At 41.1% G+C, this 11,179-nt stretch overlaps 1 protein-coding gene across 1 annotated transcript; it reads right to left on the reverse strand.

Annotated features, from left to right (window-relative positions):
- Window positions 1-4,245: 4,245 nt before the first annotated feature.
- Window positions 4,246-7,800, reverse strand: LOC148025561 (uncharacterized). Its single transcript, XM_087692785.1, has 3 exons — window positions 6,899-7,800; window positions 6,587-6,812; window positions 4,246-6,416 (listed from the first exon to the last, which is right to left on the reverse strand). Exons 1-3 carry the CDS (start codon window positions 7,403-7,405, stop codon window positions 5,803-5,805), a joined length of 1,347 nt encoding a protein of 448 aa, XP_087548911.1. The 5' UTR covers window positions 7,406-7,800; the 3' UTR covers window positions 4,246-5,802.
- Between the last annotated feature and the right edge of the window lie 3,379 nt (window positions 7,801-11,179).

Below are 11,179 nucleotides of genomic sequence, written 5' to 3' on the forward strand. Positions count from 1 at the left end.
CCCACATATGTTGCATTTGACATTAGGGCAGTTTTGCGAAAAGCGTTAACCACCACACCACTTATAGCTAAATCTTGATGTACCACCTTCTTCAGGACGTCAACTTCCTATCAAGTTTTACTGCTTTTTTAGAAAATTAACATCTACGTTATTTGTCTATATTGTTTCGTTATCATATCGAAAACTGCCACTTATTAGCGACTCCCGAAAAACATCACTTGTCGGGACCTAAAATGGGCATATCTAAACAGTTAGGTCACTAGCACCTTCATGTCACATACACAAAGAGCTCCCCCCCTACTAGAGTGTTGTGGCTCCTACGGCTCTTCTACACCTCAAGGATTGGCCCCCTAGGATACACTGTTTTCAACATAAAACACAAGCATAACAGAGTCCTCTCATAATATAAATGTAACAATCCAAGAGACTATATATATATATATATATATATATATATATATATATATATATATATATATATATATATATATATATATATATATATATATATATATACATACATCACTTAATATGTTTCCCAAGATATCGTAATACCCTACAACAAAGGAGATCTTACATTGTCAACGTTGATCATCACCCAAACATATAATTGCAATGCATCTTGAAATGTATCTTCTAATACCATGTTTAGATTGCATATATAAAATGTATAATACTCTATACTCAAATAACTTAACTAAAAACCAACCAACGTAAAGTGCACAAATAATTTTTTTATGATTTCTTTCTACTAGCATCATGTTATGTTCCTAAGGAACAACCTCGAGCTAACCCATACTACTGAACCCCTTAAAAAGATATGCAAAGAAATCAATAACTTAATCAAATCTATTTTCAATTTATCCCCACACCCCCTAACATTTACATTTTACTTTCTTACACAAATCTAAGGAGATTTCATGATAATTTTTCATAGAAACAAGTTCTAAACAAGCACTTTCATTATGGAGATCAAATGAGATAAGTCCTTATGCTTTACTTTTATTATACAATCACAAATATTCTCCTAATTTTTTGTAATTTTTAATGCATAAAATATTTTTTTAATTTCCTTCATTTTACTATTTTTCATGAATTTTTCTATATTTTCAACATAAATTATTACTTTTTCTAATTTTTCTGATCTGTATAGCTTAAATGAAATGTGATCCATCATCACATGCATTTTCATGCCATGTGAATATCATTCATTCTTCAAAATCTAAAAAATAATATCATTTTTTATTAAACCTCGTGAATTCCAAATTACCCGATCTACATGCCATTATGCTTTCGAACCATCGTCCCATCCTCGATTTATCAAATCAACTCTCCCTCTCTCTCGCATACACAGCCATATGAACAAGAAATAAAGAGGAGAAAAAAAGGTTGAAATTGGACAAACCGATTCTCACTACCCTATCCTAGGACACCTCCTCAAAACCTAGGGTAGGTTTGTTCCACACAAACCCCAACCTCTTTAAGTTCATGCATATTTGGCTAGGTATGAAAGAAATTTCGGAATCACACTTCGCAACCAAAGGAAGCCTAGCTAGAGCTTGGGCAGCAACCATCGAGGACACCCAACTCTTTCTAAGCAATGATAAGCACACTCTAACCAAGGTTAGACAAGAATGCAAAGCCAATACCTATTTAGAAATAATCTCCTTGGGAAAAAGGGTTGAAGAAGAGATCTCACTACAATCCTAGCTCCTCAATGCCAATGCCAAGGTCAAGAAGGAGAAGCTAATAGAAGACAAAAGGCTACAATTATACGTTAGGAAGTGGTGGGCTACCAAGTGAGATATACCTTCCAAAGAGAATTTCAAAGTTCTCAACCAAAAACTACTTAACAACAATATTCCTCTCCAAAAGAGAGATGGGACGTTAGTAACCAATATAGAAGAAAATCTAGCAAAAGCCTACGAAAGTTTTTTTTAATATGTTTAGCATGCCAGTTAAAACTAGTCCCTATCCTAGAGGCTAATTTCACCCCCCTTGAGCTTGCAAATACAATAGACTCATTGGCCAAAGGGAGATCCTCAAGCCTCAACAACCTCCCCAACAAATTTTGTCAACACTACAAGATACTTCTATCCCCACTAATGGAAGCGTGGAGGCAAGTTGTCCACTACAAAGCCCTCCTTTCCACGACTAACAAAGGTGTGGTACAACTTTCACAAAAAAGAAGAAAAGGATCTTCAGGGAAATTGGAGGCCAATCACTAGCCTCACCTCAACCTATAAATTTTATGCCAAAGCAATGGCTAGAAGGCTTATGATCCACCACAACAAATGGGTGAGGAAGGAGTAAAAAGGATTCACTAAAGGTAGATATATCCTAGATGCCATCATAAACCTATGGGAGAGACTCGAGCATGCTCAAAATAAAAATCAAGACTTTGTGCTTCTGAAATTTGACTTTGACAAAGCCTATGATAAGCTAAAACGAGATTCGATCCTACAATCCTTACTAGATATGGGACTAGGTAGAAGATTCATCAAATATGTCTCAAGTCTATTTGGAAATGCTTCCACAGGATAGCAATAAATGGTGAATTAACTGGGGCCCTTTAAGGAGACCTATTAGACAAGGGTGCCCCTTTGCCCCCATGATTTTTGCCATTGCTATGGAAGGGTTAGGTTGCTAGTTCAAGACTGAGTGCAAAAAGGGAAAATTCGAGGAATACACCTTTCGGCAAACAAGGAAATGATCAACCTCTTTGCTGATGACACCAATGCAACTCTTAACAATGATCTAAAGTCCATCACTACATTTTGGGAATGCTTAGAAACACTCTATTTAACATATGGATCAATGATAAACCATACCAAAACTGGTATAAGAATGTTGATCAAGGACTATCCTGAGTGGATCCTTGAGGCTAGTTGCCATGTGATCCGTAAGGGCACAATATTTAGACTATTGAACATTCCAATGGGCTTTGGTGTTACCTTAAAGTAGAGGTGGATTTGGGTTCTTGAAAGAATCAAGAAGAAACTAGACAAATGGATCGGACTACAACAAAACCTAGCCTCTAGGTGCATTACACTAAACACATTTTGATACCTAGTTGTGTGTACTTCCTAACCTATTCAAGTCCTCCTAAAGGTGCCCTTAGACAACTAGAAAGCCTTATACAAGAACTTCTTGTGGGGCAAAGACCCTAACAAGTTCAAAATACCCAAAGTGTCATGGCAAGCATGCACACTCCCTTTAAAATATAGGGTCCTAGGAGTCATTGACATCTATGCAATGGCAGTGGATAGAATCGCAAGCAAATGGGTTATTTAAAGCCTTGAAAACCCAAAGGGGTGTGGGCTACACTCCTCGCTGAGAAAATGAAAATTTCCAAATTGAAGTCTTCCCCAAGTTTTAAAATCTACCCATTTTACAATCCTATCATGCAAATTTAAGGCCATGGGGGCTTCCCCCCCTAATCAAAAGACCATCAAAAGCTCGACATAAATTTAGAAACCAGCTTTCCCTATAAAAATTCATAGAAATCCCTTTTCCAGGTGGGTAGGGACTCAATCTTGGCTAAGTGTCTCCCTCCCCCAATAGAAAGGGAAGCCTTTAGAAAGGCAATCAAATAAAATAGAAAGAGAATCAACGTCTAGGGTGATATTTGGAATTATGTTAGGAAGTTATGGATTGGTGAACATGAGCAAAAATAACATTTGGACTAAATAAGGACCTTGCCTTCATACAAAACAAGAAAGAGGTATGGGCTGACCTAAGCCCTAGGCTAATATAGTGCGGGAATAAGGTCATACTAGAATGGGTGAAGAGAAGCAAATTACTTCTCTTGGTCCTACCCAAAGACAATTTAACATTAATCACCAAACTCAACAAATGATGGAGCTTGAATTGAAATGCTAATCAATGGAAAGTCAAGTTCAAACAAGTTTGGAATTCCCCCCCCCCCCCCCCCACAAGGTTTCTCTTCTCCTCCAACTAATCCTACACAAAGTAATCTAGACTCACGAAAGAGCTAAGGGATTTGAAGCAAGGTCGAATTCACAAGAGATGCAATAAAGAGAAAGAAACCCTTCTCCACCTTGTCCTCAACTCCTTAGTGATAAACCCCATTATCCAATGGCTCCAATTGACCATCTTGCCGCTCCACGCCTACTTTGTATCTTGGGAAGAGCTCCTCCTTGGAGAGGTCAATGGGCTCCCGTCCACACTCTTTTGGTCATGTATCAAAAGGCAATGGACATCCTTTTATTGACGATCTAGATATCAAGAAATAATAATAATGTGATTTTTTGTTAAGAAAAAGGGACTTTGATGTGCAAGTAATCAAACCAACCCGCATCATTACCAATGACCGGATCAAATGAACGCCTCTCGAGAAGATCGCGAGGAGCATCGACACCAAAAGTAGTTGGAACTAGAAAATACGATCATGGAGAGCGTAACCTTCAGACGAAGAGGAGAGACCATTTGGAATGAGATCTAGGAATCGCCCCGACATGCGAAACCAAACCCCCTGATTCCTGAATATGAGTAATGAGTATGAGGCCTGCTCGCTCTCCCACACTAGTTCTCAACTCCCACTTGCGAAATTGTCCTTCTAAGTGCCAGCACGCTTCATGCTTAAAAGAGTTTGCCAGGACGCTGTATAATCACATACCTTACACAGCCAACTTCTCTACTGAAGCTTTTAGACGCCCTACACATTCCAAGCAAGCCCCATAACATATATCCGCCATAGCAAGGGAGTGTAGCTAAGAGCTGTGTAACACCAGCGCTTAAGTGAGGGGAGTTGAAGCCACTCCCTCCCTAACCCTTGGTCACGCCCAGCACTAGTGGGAGGGGTGGGTTTACCTCAAAAATGCAATGCAATCCTCGTCGTGAAGGAATTCAGAGCCACAGCAATTGGAATCACAACATATTCTTCTGTAAAATTTGTGAAGTGTGCTTTTGCTTCAAAGAAGTTCGAAAGTCTGGCTACTTCAGGCTCTAAATCGCCAGATGAGCTGTAGTCTAAAGCCCGTTTCATGTTCGGAAAGGGGCTATCAGGGAACCCATGCACATCCTTGTGCAATAAGGCATATCAAAGGGAAAAAGCCTTTGCACATATCAACTAATGTTTTGCGGTGTAAGTATAAATAAACTCAACCTCTTCACAAATTACAAATGCCACCAGCAGGAACAAGACCAGCTCATTGTATAGGGCTTCAGATTTCATGGATCATTCAAAATCATTGGAGATGCCTCATTCATTGCATTGCACAAACCCATGTATTAGTCCAGAAGTTGAAAAAGCTTCAACCCGAGTATTATATCAAAACCGTGCAAAAATATTTCACAACCTCAAGGCCAATACATGCAAGCCATATAACTTAGCACCCGCAAGGGGGTGAAAAAGATGGGGTACTTTGCACCCACTAGTTCCGCAAAACCAGTACAATCTCTCAAAAGGGAAGGAAAAGAAGATATAAAATCCGCACAAAACTTCATGGAGATGCGTACTGGAGGCTGCTGCTATCCAGTCTCTTAACACTCCAAAACACCTAGCTCTAAACTCTATCCTCCTCCATCACCATCTCTTGTGAAAAGGGATATGACAACGGCGTATCTTCTACTACATCCCTCTTCATCTTTATCTTTGATAAAGATAGAGCTGGTAGGGAGCCATTATGAAACAGACATATGAGGCCAACAGATCAAAGAATCAGAAAGCAGGCGAAAACATTATATAGCTCTCTGACAGCCCTGACGCTGCATTCACTTCAACTCGTGCGCTAGCTTGCCTTCAACTGCAATGCCAGCTTCCCCTCACCTGCAATGGCACTAGAAGATTTGAGGTTTTTTGGACGTGCCTGCTTGTAGCAGAAGGGATGCAAGCCCTGTAACTTTCTTGCGCGGTTTCTCTGCAGACAATGCAGGCTTTGGTTCCACTGCAGGAGGCTCCCATTCTGTTGAAACTACAGTGATCTCATCTCTTCTCCAACTAGTGTTCCCTTCCCTCTTTAAAGGGAGCTGTGATCCAGGGTCATGATACAACAATTCAAGCTCATTTGTACACCTGGCATCAAGACCACACCCCCGAATTGCGATTCCTGCATGTGTCCTGTTCCCCTCCCTATTGCTGCAAGCCAGAGAGAAGTCATTCGACGTCCTCTTGTAAGGAGAGGACCATTTAGCCTTCATATAACTTAGCTTTCTCCATGGAGGTAAGTGAAGGCCTTTCTGTTTAAGTGACTGTTTGATGGCCTCGGACATCAGGTTAATAATCTGCTGGAGTCTGCCAGCCCTGCCAACGAACACTGATGGTAACAGCTGCCAGACTGCAGAATACTCGTGTGTAGGGCGAGCTATCTCAAACTGTGCATGAAATTCTGTGTCCACAATAAGCCGTTCAGCTTTCCGATCATCAATCAGTACGTCAATGTATTCATAGTCCCCTGCAGATACAGGGGAAACCTTGTGTTACGGTTGTCACGTTACCATCGCTCAAGGTACATTAACACTAGAGAAGTACATGTCCTTACGCATTGGATGTATCTATCATAAAACACCCAACCAAAAAACAGAAAGTAAAACCTTTGACATGTGAAAAAACATCATTACTCACCAGCAGGTATTCCACAAGCATGATCCCATCTAGACTTGCATAGTGCAGCATTGTAACCCTTCTCTCGCAATTGCTTCATCACCGTCCGTTTCACAAAACTCTGACTCGGAGCTATGGCTCCTTCTCCATAATCACCTTTGCCTTTCCGAACCATCAACTCGTCTACAAACTCCATCGCTTGTTTCTGTAGTCTCAACTCTGTGTCATCCATGCATTGCACGAGTTCCTGTGAGAAGTATACCGCTGTCAGCTGGAATACAGATCAAATGGTGAGACTCGGCGGACATTACACAGCCTGCAGTGAGAACCAACCTGAAGAGTCTGTGACAAACGGAGCACACCCCATGCTTTCGGTCCATCTCTGCCACTGGACGAGCACTCCTCCCCGCTGCAATGGCTAAACCTGCAAGTGCAGGTAACGTGGTGGCAGTAGCCTGAGTCAGCTTCATTCTCCATGAATTCATTCACCATAGCCACCAGACAAACAGAGCTCGGATCATGCTCGCTTCCGCTGCTGCTGTAATTGAGGGGCCGCCCCTTCGGAAGGGTATCATTGCCAGCAGGAGGGGCCGGTGCTTTGTCCGGAGCCAGCAGATGTTGTGCAGAAGCCTGCGCGACAGGGATGGGGAAGATGCGTACGGCTTTGCTCGGCATGGCGGCGGACGTAGCAGCAGGGAGAAGGGGGATCTCGTCGACCACTAGCCTGTCTGCGAAGGGGGCCGCCCGTGAGAAGGTGCACCAGGGAGTCTCGGCCTTGGAGACGGCAGAAGCAGAGGTGGCAGTGAAGGGGCGGAGGTTGTTGATCAGTCCGGGAATCATATTGCTTAGGTAAGCTCTGCACAGGTAGACTTTCAGGACTGCAAACAGAAAGAAGGAAGCAAAACAATAAAAGTCGTATGTACGAAAGATGGAGATTGGGGCAGATCAAACGGCAAGGACGGAGAGGGGAGGGGGAGGGTCAGCCATGGCCGGGAGACAGAGAGAGTTAGACAGACAGAGAGAGGAGAGGGGGGAAGTTCTCGGATTAAAAAGAGAAGGGCAGGCGGGAGAGAGAGAGAGAGGGAGGGGTTATGGCTATGGCAAGAAAAGGGCCATGCCAAGAGAGGGCCGTGGCAACAGCGATGGCTATGGCGATGGCTATGGTCGAACCACACAGGGCAACGAGTGTCGACACTATTTTTACAGCCTCTCTCTCTCTATAATGATGATACGTAGAGGAAGACGACTTTAATTTGGCAATTGTTTTTTAAATGTACGTGAAATATATGGATCATATATATGTGAAGATTATTTTTGAATAATAATACACGTATGGGTATTCATGATAATTTAAAACCTTTTCATTTTCATCTTTGAGAACGTTTACCGGGCCCCGGCTGTTGCCATGCGTGGCCCCGCTCGGGGGCGTCAGGGGAAATGTGCTTTAGTTTCTATATATGGGGGAAATTGGGATATATCGGGATATTTGAACTTAGTCGAGAGCGTCAACTGGTGTGATGTAGTAGGGCCCATAGAGGAGGCTCTCTCTCTCTCTCTGGCCAACGAGGATTTCCGTTTCACGTGGCTCTCAAGTGCCCTCCCCCTCTCTCCCTATCACCGCCCCTTAAATAAAAGGGGTTTCGAGTCCACGTCCGCGTGCAATCATAGAGTTGTGGGGCCTGTTCACACCAAAGAGATTCTATCCAACCGTTCACCCACGGTGATCACCACACCAATCCCCTAACCATGGTTGGTTCTCCTTCGCGAATCGCCACTGTCCAGCCTACATTTCAACCTTTCAAACAGCTCTACCTTTGACCTTTCCTCGTGTAAAATAAGCTCCTTTAGGCTTTGCCTTGACCTTTTCTTGTCTTAAATAACTCTAGAGAAACATGCTAAGGGCGTAGCCACACCTAGCTCTATTTGATAGCCACAAGTCTTGCAAGTTCTAATGTGTGGGAATGCTCTCTCTCTCTCTCTCTCTCTCTCTCTCTCTCTCTCTCTCTCTTTTCTATAACATCTACTCCCGTCCGATTCTAAGCTTGATTGCATGGTCCACACAAGTGTCTCAACTTGTGTGTGGCCACAATCGTTTAATGTCAAAGTCCCCCCACCATACTTTGGCACAGTGGGTCTCTAAGGGTCATGCAATAGAGTCTAACAATTGGCTTTCAAAGTAAAGGTGACTATAATTTTAGCAATAAAGAAGGAAAAAGGGCATATCACACCACACCAACTCAACTTATTTGACTTATGAAAGGTCTAGCAAGTCTACACATGACCTGCTCTAAAGTGTGTGATAAGGTACCTCTCGAGTTGTGAACTTGGTCGAAAATACACCCAATGCAGTGACCTTGTTAGTTGGATATTTGGCACATTTGCTTACATGCCAATGGTTCAATGCTTAGTTGGGTAGCTCAAGGGGGTTTTGTTTCACCAATATGTGAAAGATATACACACGATGAGTGAATATCAAATAATTTCATACCACAAATAATGCATTTTTTTTAAAAGGAAAACTTTGTCCCAAATGTACCATAGATTTTTCAAGGGAGGTGCTTTGTGGGGGGAAAAGAAAAGAACACTAACCTTGACCATACCCGCATCCTTTGAAGACCATACAACTAATGAAGATCCCTTCCACCACTCTTCAAACAAAACCATTAAGTGTCAATGAAAGCTTGAGCTTCTATATGCAAGACATTAACTACCATAACTTACCATCCATTGCAACTGACATAAAACTTCCATTCCAAAGTTCCACTTAACATTTTTCATAAAAATAGGGATCTAAGTACTTCTACTTACCAACTAAATTCCAAATAAACTTTTCAGCCAAGGAATGCATACATAGATGAGCACAAAGCAAAAACGTGGGGGTACTAAACGATTTGAGCATCTTAAGTCTTAGATGTGGAGGCCATGTAGTGGAAGTCCAAGCCTGCTTTTTATAGGCAAGTTGATTCAACTAACTAGAAAGCCACCATCTAAAATACCACTACCTACCTAAAAGATTTCACCAAATTCAGCTCATGTTTCCACCATAATAGAGAGACTTCCTACGCTCCTAGATTTCTATTAACTACAACTAGGATAATTCCAACACTACCCTATAAGACAGTTCCATCTGACCAATAATCTGATACCTTGACCACTAGAAGAAAACATTTATTACTACTATCAAACTACTACAAGTGTACCTACTTGGTCTTACAACTTGGCTACTATTCCAAGTATGCTTAATTGGTCTTATGACTTGGCTACTAAGCTACTAGTACAAGGATGATTTGGCCATAAATTATTACAAAAGTAGTGAGATTCTATTGCTACTTCAAAAGGAAAGTCTAAAAACCTAACCATACTCATGGTTATCATGATCAACAATTGTGATAACATTGGCCTCCTCTTTGTCTTCGGTTTGTTCAACTGCATTTGCTTGCTATTTCTTCTTGGAGCAATCTTGCCACACACATGGAGCACTTCATTTTCAATTGTTAGTCCTTCAAATGTCTTACCACATTGGTTGCAAGAAGTCTTTCCCTTGGATCTTCAATTAGATCCATTCCTCACACGCATAACTGCATCCATGTATCTATAAGTATTTGTAAGTCTTATTTCCACTTCATAAAATTTATTCAAAGAGATATTTGACATATTCTTTAGAGTGCTTACAAGGCTACCGTAGTTTGGTGGGAGACTCTTCATTAGAACTAGGTGGTAGACTCTTCAATAGAACTAGAATGAAGACTTCTTCAAAGATAGTATCCCCTCAGTCGATAATTTGAGAAGTGAGACTTTTCCATGTGTTTTGGAAAGGTTGAAAATGGCATTCCAAGATCCTTGCTCAGACTAAGAAACTCAATAAGTAGACACATAAGTGCACCCTTTCCCTTAGCACCAAATGTTTCTTCAAGAATGTCCCATGCTCCTTCATAGATGTCATAGTCACCAATGTGGTGAGCGTACTCATTCTCCATACTAAGCATGACAGTATATAGTTCCCTTTTGCCCTTGGTGGTCCATATTTCCTTTTCTTTTAGAGCTTTAGGGAACTTTTCCTTCCCATTAACAACATTCCAACACCACTTCTTGATGAGAAAAAAAATTGTTTTTGTAGTCCAAGTGTGGTAACTAACTCCATTAAAAATCTCACGAGGCGATCCTTCAATGACTCCATGTTGAACTTTATCATAATTGAAATGAAGCTTTTCTTAGTGGATAAAACCACTCTTTTAGTGAAAAGATTCATAGTGGAAGAATAAATGGAGAAATCCAATATCAGTCAAGAAATTGAAGATTAGAACATGATGATGATTATGTCATGTAAATAGATGTGCATAATAAACTCCATGATGTTGGGATCCTTGCTTGTCTTGATTTATCTTTTTCTTAAAAATTCAACATAGTTGATGACTCTTTAACATTGTAGTAGCTTGGTGTAATGGTGATAGAGCAAAGGATTTGGAACATAAGAAAGATAGGAGCTAAAAAATTGGAACTAGCTTAAAACTCTAGCTATGGCAGCTCTGAGTGTGTCTCTATAAATCAATTCCAAAGAATTATAGAAGAGGAATTTTGGAGAATGCTCTTTGGTGATGATAACTAACCATAAGA

This window comes from Lygodium microphyllum, chromosome 14 (genome assembly GCF_053477565.2).
Source record: "Lygodium microphyllum isolate KBCC chromosome 14, Lygodium_microphyllum_v1.1.10, whole genome shotgun sequence".
Taxonomy (NCBI): Eukaryota; Viridiplantae; Streptophyta; class Polypodiopsida; order Schizaeales; family Lygodiaceae; genus Lygodium; species Lygodium microphyllum.